Source organism: Mycteria americana, chromosome 12 (assembly GCF_035582795.1).
Source record: "Mycteria americana isolate JAX WOST 10 ecotype Jacksonville Zoo and Gardens chromosome 12, USCA_MyAme_1.0, whole genome shotgun sequence".
Lineage (NCBI taxonomy): Eukaryota > Metazoa > Chordata > Aves > Ciconiiformes > Ciconiidae > Mycteria > Mycteria americana.
The window spans coordinates 12309023-12321622 of NC_134376.1; the positions used below are offsets into that span (position 1 = coordinate 12309023).

The 12600-nt window shown below is 36.7% G+C and overlaps 1 protein-coding gene across 10 annotated transcripts in view; it reads left to right on the plus strand.

Moving 5' to 3' along the window:
* Nucleotides 1–12600, plus strand: part of MRTFB (myocardin related transcription factor B) — an 87868-nt gene that overhangs the window by 31139 nt on the left and 44129 nt on the right. For 2 of the 10 annotated variants that reach the window (XM_075514797.1, XM_075514798.1), the window contains exon 1: nucleotides 6860–7240. The exons of the other annotated variants lie outside the window; for them this stretch is intronic. In XM_075514797.1, coding sequence (XP_075370912.1) covers nucleotides 7120–7240 — 121 coding nt within the window. In that variant the 5' untranslated portion in view covers nucleotides 6860–7119. Of the gene's footprint in view, nucleotides 1–6859; nucleotides 7241–12600 lie in introns of those variants that run through there. 10 annotated transcript variants of the gene reach the window in all.

Sequence of the window (12600 nt, forward strand, 5' to 3'; positions counted from 1 at the left end):
ATATTGTAATTAATATGTATTTGTTTCTGTGTTTTAGGGTTTTCTGGGGCGTGCTGTGGTTTTTTGGGGAGTTTGTTCTTGTTTGTTTGGTTTTTTTAACAAATAGTGTCAGTAGAAGACACAAATGTCTTCTAATGTGTGGATTCTTTTGGTCTCTCTGTAAATACTTGAATGTTGTCTTATCTGTTAAGAGGTGAGAGAGCAAACTGAGTAGGTACTGATTTCCCAGTAAGTTTGTCTTTGTCATTGGTACTGCCAGTTCCCACAATCCTAGCATTCCCAGGGCATCAGTCAGTGTCTACAAGGAACAATTTTCAAATATTAAAGCATGTGAAAAAACATACAGGCCAAAACTCAGAGCTCTCTAGGGACTGTGACCTCTTAAATGGAATATATTCTGACATTTTCACAGGCTACATGAAAGAATTCCAGCAGGGTCATTCCATTTGGTAAACTTCTAAACAAACATTCTGTCATTTTAGTTTGATTTATAGATCCTTTTTTTTTTTTAATTATCTGCTTATTGTGAAGAGATTAACATGGGACACATGAACTGTGACTGACTCAATTTAAGGCATCTGGTATATATGAAAAGATCCTGTTAGAGGGCTTGGCATTTGAGTGATTACAGGAGATATGGAAAGTATGTTTTCCTTTAAAGGGATCTCTTGATCAAACTGTCTTATTCTGACTTTTTTTCCTGAAATTCCTTGTAGATAACTAAATGCATAGCTAGAAAAGAATGTTGAGTTAATTTTAAATTCCACTGTGTAATTGTTTTAAATTGTTAGAACTAAATCCTAGCTGCATATGTTATCGTTGAAAGGTTAGCTTGTGATACAGCCACTACAAGAAGGTAATGTAGTGCAGACAGAGCTGGTAATTGATGTGCAGTACTTATTATATGAGCCTTTTGCAAATCATAGGTAGCATGGTAGATGACCAAATATTGTCCTCTAAAAAATTATCTTTTTATATATAGTTATATACATATGCAGTTAAACATATATATAAAATATATTTTTATGTCTATTATATATACACTTTTAAAATATTTATTTTAGATGTCTATATGGGCAAGTCTGAATGGTAGGGAATTTACATTTAAACAGTGAACACTGCCAATGTATGTCCTCCCTTAAAAGGAATTTGTGCAGGTTTTAGTGGGAGAAGTAGAACATGCAGACTTATAAGTTTCGTATCAAACACTTGTAAGTGTTTGGTATTTTTCTGGGAACAGTAACTGAGGTAGATGGTGACCATAATGTGGATTGTTTGGGTCTTTGTTACCACAATGGTGGAGAATATAGGCAGAAGGCTCTGGTCCTTCTTGAGGTAGTTCCTTAGTCACAGCATAGTACACAAGCCTATTTCAAAAATTACTCAAATTTTTCATTTGACTTTTTTTGGGGGGAAAAAAAAAAGAAATATATACTTGGTGTTTTACTAGCAAAAGAATATGAAGATGAGAGACTTGAATGTTCTGGGGTTTGTATATTTATCTTAAATACAAGCGTAAGATTGTATGAGAGATTTACTGTTAAGTTGTTTGACCAATGTCTTAAACATTCAAAGCAAAGAACTTATGTACTTGTGTAGGAAAACAAAAGGTTTTTTTAACAAAACAAGAAGGCAGAATAGAAATCTATTTTAAGTGCCAATTGGGGCGGGGGGGAAGGGGAAACAAACAAAAAACCCCAAAGCAAAAACCCTTAAGTTAACAGTTTGAGGTAACATTCTTACTGTTTAAAGAAGTAATAGAATAAATTGTAACAGCGATTATTTAAATGAATGTTTTAGCTTGTGTAGTCACAGCACTATTTTCCTATGTGAAGAAATTATTACACAGTGATGAACCGCCGGATTACCCTAACACAACAGTAAAGGACGAAGAAATTCATCAAGGTGTGCGTAAAACCAAGATGAAATAAATGGTTCAAGTAATAAAGCTTTTTTCCCACTTCAAAATCTTGTGGTAGTGAAATAGATTAAATACCTACGGCTGTTCTAATTCTTTGTTTTTTTGTCTAGAGTTTAAATTCATCTGGGGGGGGAGGGGGGTTATGGGATTGCAAAGGAATGAGCTCCATATGATGTGAAGAGTTGGAATGTACTGTTAAAGCAATTGTTGCTTGGTTACTTCATGTTTAATGATGTTGTAAAGTTGCTCACAGTTAGTGATCTCACTCGCCAGAGCAGTGATACTTAAAAAGATAACGGGTCTCTTCCGAGTGGCAGACAAGCAGGCACTGTGGAGGGTACAATGTTGCTGCGTTGTTTCCTCCTGCACATTGTGATTTTGGCGAATATCTGTTAAGCACTTCCTCTTTTTAAATAATGCTTTTTCTGTAGGCTGAAGGTTGGCAGAACGCTTGAAAGTCTGTGTTGCAGGAGGATGGAAACACTGATTACCTTAGATTAAAAGCAAACAAATGTTTATGAAAAACTTGTGCAATACATTGCTATTAAATGAGAGGTTACTGGATTTTCGTTTATGGAACTGACAGAGGTGTTCCATTCTGAAGCCTTTTTTCTTCATTTCACTCACTTGTATACAATATATACAACTTAAATTGAAATTAAAATGAGAGGTACTTCTGCCCTCTGAAGAGGATGCGAATTCCAACAGTTTTAATTTTTATTGAAACAAAAAGCTTCTGGTTTTGATGCACTGATGCTGTTTGTAATTGGGTTTAAACCTGTAATTGTTAGGTACAACATGCACCGCTTAAGATTTTCTTTTAGCTGAAAGAGATGTTTTGTTGTTTGATAGAAACTAGTGTTTCAGCCACAATTTTGTTTCTAGCTCATTATAGGTTCTGTATGATCCTCAGTGTCATTTAGCTATTTGTACTATTAAAAATTTATGAACAGGTACACGTTCAAATCAGAGAGATTATACATCCAATATATACTTTGGAAATGAGTAGTTCTCTTTATTATGAAACTTTCTGTATTTAAGTACACAGTCAGCAGCAGAAAGATGAAATGAAAATGTAGCAATCTGAAGAAGTTTTTTGGCCTGTTTTTTAATAATGCCATCAATTTCAAATGACAATCCAAATTCCAGCTGCCTTTTAGAAACTGAACATAAAGCATTTCAAACTGAGTGGAGTTGAAAGACCCCAACCTTTTTTTGCATATATTTTATATTTCATGGGTTGTGTTCTATTTATTGCATAACTGCTAAAATAAAGAAAAGGCTTTAAAGAGTACTCAAAAGAACAAACAACTAATACTTATTCAAAAGGATTTTTTCTTCTAGGACAAAATGGGTAATTTGAATGCGAAAGTATTAAGTTCCCACCATTGAAGTCTTTCACCAGTTCTTTTAATAAAAGTGGAATTAGCATCCTTTAAAAACAACAATGAAAGTAACTGCTGTACAAAGCAGTTTTTATATGTCAAAACAATGACCTTCAAGACAGATACTATCCAAACATAGGAAGCATGTTTAAAGTATCAGCATGGTGTTGGTGGCTGATGACAGGGCTTCTGCTATTTTGCAAGAGCTTAAAAATACTATCAGATTTAAAAGTGCATAAGTAACTCTGAGAAGTAGCTATGGTGCTTTATCAGTCAAAGGGAAGAACATACGTGAACTGTTCTAGGAGAGTTACAAATTTATTTTATTTAGCAGGGAAAAGGGGGCTCTTAAATGGCAGGTGGATTGGCTCTCTGGGGATCATGAGGAGGCACTTTGCCTTGATTCACATGGGGCCTGCTCGTGACTAGAAGACAGCTTTAAACAACTGAGTATTGTTAGTTAGCAGTTGAATTTAGTACTTGAATGTGCTAACCAGCTAACAGTGTTTCTGTTCCTTCTAGTACAGTTCTTAGGAATGTGAGAAAGTCGCTCATAAAAACATGCACTTTTCCCATGTTACAGTGCTGCAACTACAGCTACTGAGCCACCAGTTGTGAGATGCCTGTGAAACTCTCTCAGATGCCTGTGAAACTCTCTCAGAATTTTAGACTTTTCTAATAGATGTGTTGAGACATGGTGATGATTTTTTCTTTGAAGCCTTATCACTAAAAATAGTAGAACTATATTGTTCTTGATCACTCAAGTAACTGGTATATCCAAATTATTAGTTGAGCCTGGATTAACGTATATTCGAGGCTGCTGGGAAAACGAGATGTTGTTGGAATATGAGTCTTTTTTTTTTTTTTTTTTTTTTTTTTTTTTTTTTGTAATGACATGGTGGATAAATGTCATTCTTTGTCCAGGGATTTAAGAGAAACTGTTCCCTGGGCAGAATGTCCAGGCATTCTCAATAGTCACAGTATAACTGCATCGAACAAAAACTATTTTCTTCTTCCAAGGTATCTTTTCTTCTTCTTCAGTTGTTACGGCTGCCCCCGCCCCAACTATTCAATACCGTATAGCATTTATTGGCAACTACAATATTTGGTCACATGGAAAATATGCAGCATCATTTTGACCATTCATCTCTCCTAGTCTGCACAAGAATTTAATCATTCTTATTTTCCATAAATTCTGTGATTCCTGCTTTTCTTCTTAAAGTTATTTGCAAATTACTGTTGAGATTTTGATCAGAATTCTTAAAGGTGTTTTAAAATATTAATCTGCATGTTAGCTTGTATTGAACCGGAAGGTGAATTTGAAGCAAAATATTAGGCTTAACTCCAAGTGGCTGAAGTGTAAGTGTATTCATTTCTGTGAATTCTGCTGTGGAGTGGGGACCCTTGAAAAAGGGGAGGAGTAGATAGCAGGAACTCCATGCTACTAAAGCTCATCTTTCTAAACAGGTGAGAAACGCTCATGAAGGCTTGAACTGCTGTTACCCAACTGCTGTTACTGTGATCCGACATTCACTTGAGCACTGGACACTCTTAATTTACAGAAAGCACTATAAACAGAGAGGAATGAATAGAATTACCTTCAGAATTATGACATTTGAAGGAAAATGTATTACTCCTTGGGTTGTTCAGTTACACACTTCCTTATTAGTATGCTGGGGGTTTTTTTTTAATTTTGAAATACTCTGTTCTCTGAATCATTTTGAAATTGCTTCAGACCAAAGTACTGATTTTTCAGAAAATGTGTGAAGTGCACTGTACCCTTCCCATAAAACAATTTCTGCTGTTACATATTGTTATACTGTTAGAATATAATTAATCCAGCTTCTCTGTTGGCACAAGAAAAATGCGGAGTGATAATCTGATATATCCATAACTGTGTAAGATTCTATTTATTGACTGTGTCAGATTTTCATATAGGTTTCTTAAGCAGTATGTTTATCTGGAACCCCCCCCCCCCCGAATGTGTGGAGTTTCTCAACAGTAATTTTGTTTCTTATGCATAGTGAGTGTTCCAGCTGCAGGCGGTGAAGAAGTTCATTTGATTTATGAAGGCGTTCCTCCACAGTAATTTTTTTTTCTTATGTTCAGTAAAAATCACTGCAAAAGCAGATGTATTGGAATAATCTGTCATTTGTAATTAAGCAAAATTAATTTAAGCTGATAATTTTTATACAAATGATGTGCAAACAACAAATCTTCAGGCTGGGAGAGCTGCCTCAAATCATTTATGCTGCAAGAGTTTTTCTTTTGCCTGTATTTTCAGCTCCTTAGGTGTCAAGAAGTTGATACAGCCTAGTAAGCTCACGTCTCCTTTGAATCTGCAGTTCTGAGTAGATCTAGGTCTCCCTTCTCCCAGCAGTGGGAAGACAGGGAGAGCTTTCAGGTCCTGCTGGCTGTGTCACGCAGCCCCACACCCCAGGGTATCAATTGCTTGCCCTGGGAGTGCACTGTTAAGGTGAAGAGTCGGTGTTGAATGATTGTCTGCAGAAAGATCTGAAGAGGCAAGATGCCTTTTTTTTTTTTTTTTTTCCCCTAGTTTCCACTTTTAAAGATTCTGCAGCAGGTGTTTGTTATTGTATATAGATCTTTTCAAATCTGATGCCATAAAAGTGAAACAGTGTTTCTGAGTAGAGGCATCCTTTATAATTTCAGCCTGAAGGATTTAAAATATAAAGTAGGGATGTGGAAAATATGTATAACAATAGCATTTTTAAGCCCAAAGGAAAAGGGAAAATGCACCTGCTAGAGTTACTTGTTGACATGTAGTGACTACTTAAAATTATGCATAGTTTATTTTCTCTAAGTACATGAAATGCAAACTAGTCTGTTGTTCCCTCATGGCCAATGCCAGATAATTAGAGGGGATCCCCTTCCCCAAAACCTTCCAGGCTGATGCTGAAGTTGATGACTCATGTAAGATAAATGGGATATGCTGGAGAGAATGGCAGATCTGAAGCTATGGGAGGAAATACTCCTAAAACTGCTGGGAATAATGAGATGTGTAACTGTAATGCAAAAAGGAAAATAATAAAATAACTTTTTTCTTTTTTTAGATATTTACAAGAAGGAATGGGCTCTCTTATACTGCAAGGAAAGGCATGGAAATAATTGGTGGTTTTCCCACTTAACTCTGCTAGATAAATGTCTCTGAAACAAGACCTGGGGCTGGGGCAGGTGGGAAGGTTCCTCAACATAAATTTTTCAAATGCCAATGTGCAGCTTTGATTACTGGTGAAACTTAATGAGTAATGAATATGCCAGTCAGGCAAAGATAAAGTATTTCTGCTGCCTGCAGCAGTGTTCAGAGTAGTGGGGGAAGGGAGAAGGAAGGGGAAAAAGGGAGAGAGTCCTCAGCAGTAGTTTGTCTTAGGTATCAGCGAATGCTGCTCCTTCAGCAACTGCTGGATTTATTTTTAACTGCTTGACTCATTCTTTGTCAGATGATTGACCATCAAGCTGCATATCGAAACACGACTGTGCAGAGGAAGCAAGCATAACTAAAGGAAAAGGGGGAGTGGTTGTCAGGGAAAAGAGGTGGGATTTGGGAGTTCTGCTTCACATGCTCTGTGCCTGCTGTCTGAGTGAGTTACAGGCTCCAAAGCAGACTGAGCGTGCTGCAGGTCAACCTAGAAAGTGAAGGATGAAGGCTGCTTTCGGCTGCACAAAGGCGTAATTGCTCATTTATTAGGAGAAAGGACCTGGGAGCAGTGCTCGGGACAGCAGCGTACTGCCTGGTGACAAATTAATATTTTTTTCCTATGCTGGATGTTGCCATTCTAAAGGATTCTCATCATGATCGATAGCTCCAAGAAGCAGCAACAGGGCTTTTCCGAGATTTTACCTGCAGGAGATGTTAAGCCACTGAAGGAGAAGGAATGCCTTGAGGTGAACAGCCAGAAAAGTCTCAAGGAAGGTCAGTCACTTGCTGGTTGGGGACAGAAAATGCGGAAGTACTGGGCAGATTCGGTTCACCAGCATTTGTGGTGTAATGCTCTATGTCAGGAAGAATTTTTGTACATTAAATTAGGTATTGTTTTCCCTCTTAAAAAAACTTCTAAAAGCTAATTTAGAATTTACCTGAGACTTAAAATAACGATGATAATAGCTTGATAGAAATTGTAGTATGAAGAAAAATGAGTGATTAAGTACTCTTTTCAGAGTAGCATTTAGTGCTGAATTCATGAAATACCCCGAAATTGTCCTGTAAATGTTGCACAAAATGCTTAAAAATGTCACTATTGAAATAAATATAACGAAATAAATGTCATTAAATGTGACACTATTAAAAATAAAACCCAACAAACCTATAGTTTTAGACATGTATTACTGCCTCATTTTCAACAGTGCTTCTCAGCTGTCTTTCTCTATAATTCCCTTCTCCCCTCATACTTTAAATTAGATTTGATTCTGCTTTCCAGATGTATGCTTTTCAGATTATGTTATGTCTCCTTAAATGATTGGGTTTAGACTGTGCATTAAATTGATATAATGCACAAGCATTAGTTTGTAAACTAGCAATAGTCTGAGGATATTTGGAGCATTACTTAAAGCTGACAAATGGTGCTATACCAGATTCATCTAAAGGGGTGTTTGTTAGGCTGTGGCAATAATACTGCTGAGACATGGAAGTTGTCCTATTCCTTCTAGCTGGCATGTGTTAAGGAGGAGAAGGAAGAGACCTCTTGAGGTCAGCTGCCAGCCCTGCACAGAACGGTTTGTTAACTGGTGTATGTTAACATACAAGGCTCTTTGCAGTTCAGGACTCAAACTCCAACTTCTTAATCAGTCAGAAACAAACTGTATTTGTAGTAGACAAAATTCCTTCTGTCCTTTTACAGCACTCTCCCCTGGCTTTTACTCCAGATATCTCTGGATTGTCTGGTGATTCAGGGATTTCTTCCCGGGTGTTGTGGCGAGACTGCTGTTTTTCCCCCTTCTACGTGAGATCGTGCCTTTGTCAGAATTTAAGTACTGGGTTTGTTTGGGGGTTTTGTTTGTTTGTTTTTAAACTTGGATCTTAATAATGTTTCAAATAGCAAAAAGGTCGCCCATATTCATTATTGAATTAAGTAACTGACAGTTTATTTTTTAAAAACCCTTTACTTAGCTCTAAGTTAAGGCTAGAAAAAACACTGATTTTTATATAATGTACTGATACCAAAGGTTTCTTATTGATTGGAAAGACAGATAATAATAAGTTGAGTGTAGATGCATGTGGCTGTGGCTGTGAGCATAACAGTTCTGGTTCCTTTACAGCAGGAAAGCACTGATTGAAAGACAGTAATTGGAGAGAAAGGGCCAACAGTGGCTTCTTTTTCATGGTGTTTGCCTTGCACCTCCAAACAGGCCCAGTTAAACCTGCCGCTGCTACCTCTGAAGCTCTGTGGGGCAGCCGGAACAAAGAAAGAAGGCGAGGAAGTTGAGAGGGACAGAGGAGTAAGCATAGTGTTGTGGGAAATACTGTAGGAAAAAACCCCTAACTGATCTAAGCTACCAAGAAATAAAGGGGAGAAAGACGTGAAAAAATGAGCATTGTAGGCAGTGTAGGTGGGCTAATAAGTAACCACGGTAATCATTATCTTCAGTCTTCTTTGAACATGTCAGTTACGCAGAAAGTGGATGAAAGAATGTACATTACAATAATGATGGTCTGTCAGAATAGCAAAAAAATGCAATTATGGGACACTCTTCCAGTCTAAATTAATGAATATTTTAGAGTTTAAATTATTCACTGCATAAAAGAAGATATAATTATTTTCCACAGTCACTATCTTTGCTTCCTTTTCTCTGTGTTAGCACCTGTTCTCCACTCTCACTTTTGCCCAGTGAATATTGCTTATCCTTTTATCTCTCATAAGTTTGGCAGCCTAATAATTAAAATAATGAACCTCTTTTTGAGAGTATGAATGACTACAGGATCTCCTCTTCCAGCCTTTCCTCTTTCTAAAGCTTAGAAAAAACAAGTGTTTTCTTTCTTGTAGTATATAGAATGAATTCATGAAAATGTTGCAAATCTGCTTAATTTGCATCTAGGTAGACTAAAACAGAGCTTCACCTTTATAAGCTTTCAGTTTATAATGTTACAAAATGTGTAGTTCAGGTATTTTGTAGATTTTTTTTTTTTAATTCTATTGCAGTTGTTAATTTCATCCTATTTAAATAACACTATAAATTACATTAAAACACGTATTATTTTACAGAACAGTATATTCTAAATTAGCTTGTGGCATTCTGTCTCTTCCTCCCTCCCCCCCCCCTTTAATTCAAACAATGATGTGACTGGTTCTGCCACTGGAATCACAACCGTTTTTTGTTGGGACACAAAAATACTTATGGGTACCATCTGTGAATGGTTAAAACTGCAAAAATTAAAAATGTAATTCTAGTGGCAAACCCAGATGAAGTACGTAGAGGTCAGGTAATTCAGAAGGTGCTACAGCCTTTGCTTCATAATCTATTTTGCACAGTTTGATAAATCTAAAAATCGAGAGATAGTACAGTGTGCTTATTTCAGCAATGCATACCTTATGAGAATTGTTAGGTGCAGTTCTTTTTTTGCTTAGTATTTCTTTATAAGGAAAGAGACTTCTGATGGAAATACAAATCCCAACACTGTCTTCAGCAAATTAATATTATGGGCATTGGAAGGTTAGATCACAAGGATGAATTTGCTTCTTTGCTTAGGCTAATGAATACTCTTAGAAGATACACATTATTGCATCCTATAGCACAGGAGGAAATCCTCTTAATTACCCTACTTTCTTGTAAACAAATCATATGTTATCGTTACATGTTGTCTGTTCTGTGAAAACAGTTCTTAATTTTATCTCTTTTATCAAAATTACCTTTTGTATGAGCAAGGAACAAAAATACTTTTTGGCTCTGAGGGTAATACAGTGCTAACTAAACAGCTTTTCCAGAAATTCCTGTAGCATTGACTTCTAATGTCAAGAAAGTGGCCAAAACATTTAGAAAATTCAAATGAAAAGTGTCCTTGAATGAAATCAGGACATCATTGTGCATACAGTTAGTAGTATCATCAACAGTGCATATATTAGGAATTAGAAATATATTTAGGTTGCAGATTAGAAGGTTTCTAACTGAGGAGTGAAGTGAATTTAGGAAGTCTTGCCTTGTATCCTGAATTGTTTTAATATAAAGATGGATGAGCTCCTGCAAGAGTATATGACCATGCAGAACTCTTGAAGACACAGTATTAAATTGGTGAAACAAATCAGTATGGTGCTATCTCAGGTGGGATCTAAAAGGAGATTGGATCCCCATTTGTTTGCACCATGTTTTTCATATATTAATCTCAGTTTCAAAGTTAGCAGTTGCCTGCAGGTTACTGTAAGGAAAAAAACTAACCAGGAAGGAAATTTTCTCTCCACCCTGAAACACAGTTTCTTTCCTGGATTAGTATTGCTTTTTAATTTTACTGTTTTGTAAGGAACTGGAGATTGGCAAGTGCTAGAAACAGGATACAGGGTGGAATGAGTGAAGCACAGGGATTTCTCAGGTGCTTGCTGGAAATGTCTTCATTCTGTCTGGTTAATAGATTACCAGATTTAGTCAGTCAGGAAGGATTTCTTACCTTCCTCCCCTCCAATCAAATCAATATTGCATGCGAATTGTTTATTTAACAGATTTCCTGCTGTTGCTGGCACGTTGAGTATTGGTGATACTCTTAACCTCTAATGCTCTCCTGCGGTGGCATGTTAGGCTTAAAGATTCTACTGTTGTTTTGCTGGATTTGGTGGGGTTTTTTGGTGTGGTTTGGTTTTTTGTTTTGGTTTTTTAAACTTTAAGTTTTGTTATATGGTGTTTAGAGGTGTTTTTATGACCCCTCAGCAGTGGCAGTCTATCAGGTATGTTTCTTGAGACACAGATGAGAAAAATACTGAAAAAAGAATATTATTCCTGTCGTCCTAGTTAATAAAGGAAGCACTATAAATTCAGTGTACTGTTCCTGTGGGGCTGTGTTAAATTCTTAACTTTATGTATCTACCATAAACAGTCTCTTTAATGACAGTGGGATAATTGTATGTTTTACAAGTAAATCAGCACTTACTCCACAAATTTTCTTCTTCAGTGTAGCACTTAATGAGATTACCATATATTTATTATTATAATAAACACATTCTTAAATACTTTGATAAACCAAGGCCACAGTGTATTAATTTAATTTTGTATGTAATCTATAAAATTAGAGGATGCAGTGGCTAACCAAGAATTCTAGGGAAACTTGCTACAGCAACTACAAGATTTCTTAAAGGTTTTATAAAGGGTTAGGATTAAGACTGCTGCTGCCAAAAGTAGGTGTAGTCTCATCCAGCCCTACCTGCTTACTGCCAGCCTCTTTCTTGTGTTGGCATTAGGAATTATGCAACCCTGAAGTGAGTAGAATCTGTGAACAGGTATTACTGAAGACTATTTATTTCAATAGTGTTAGTTTTCAGCCAGATCAGAGCACTGACCTGACAGGCTGCGTCTTTGCCAATGTTGATGCAACAGAAGCAGCTGGGGTTGGAGGGAGGAAGAGAGCATTGTCTTCTCATCAGTAATCCTGTCTTAGATCATATAAAGTCATGAAACCACATTCTGAAACCACTGTCTGGTTGGTTGCTATACTGGAGGTTTCTTATTTCCTTTCACAAAGCATCCAACAAAACACGTATGTACCTCAGCCTTTTTAATGCAAAGTCCTTTTTAATGCAGCAGCTTCGCTGTCACTGTAAGCAATCTGACTCATCCACTGAGCAAGCATCTGCAGAAAGCTGATGTTGTTGTCTGCATAGCAGAGTTGACACAATGCCATTGCTTACATCCCAGTTTGCAATCAGGCATCTTAGTGTAAATCCACCTTCCTCAGTGTTTTGAATTAATGTGTAATCTCGTGAGTTGGAGGATCTGCTTGGGTATGCATTTTGTTTGCTAGCTCTACTGTGCCTAGGAAAAGCATGGAAAATGGAGGTAGTACCTTCTCGAGAGGGCTTGGCTGGAAATCATCTGTCATCATTCAATGTAATATGCTCCAAATTACCACAAAGCAAGTCTGTAGTAGATGTAGAATTGGAACACAAGTTTCACGAGTCCCTCGACAGAACAATTCTTGGCTGATAGCAGTATTTGAGGAAATGCAAATTATTTTTAAAAAAACCAGAAGACTGTACTAAGCAGAGGAATATTTGCAGGTTTAGAAAATGTAATTATTGTTAATATACTTAAGGTATGCAATTTTACAGAATACTTGAAATGTAAGCTTTAGTTTTT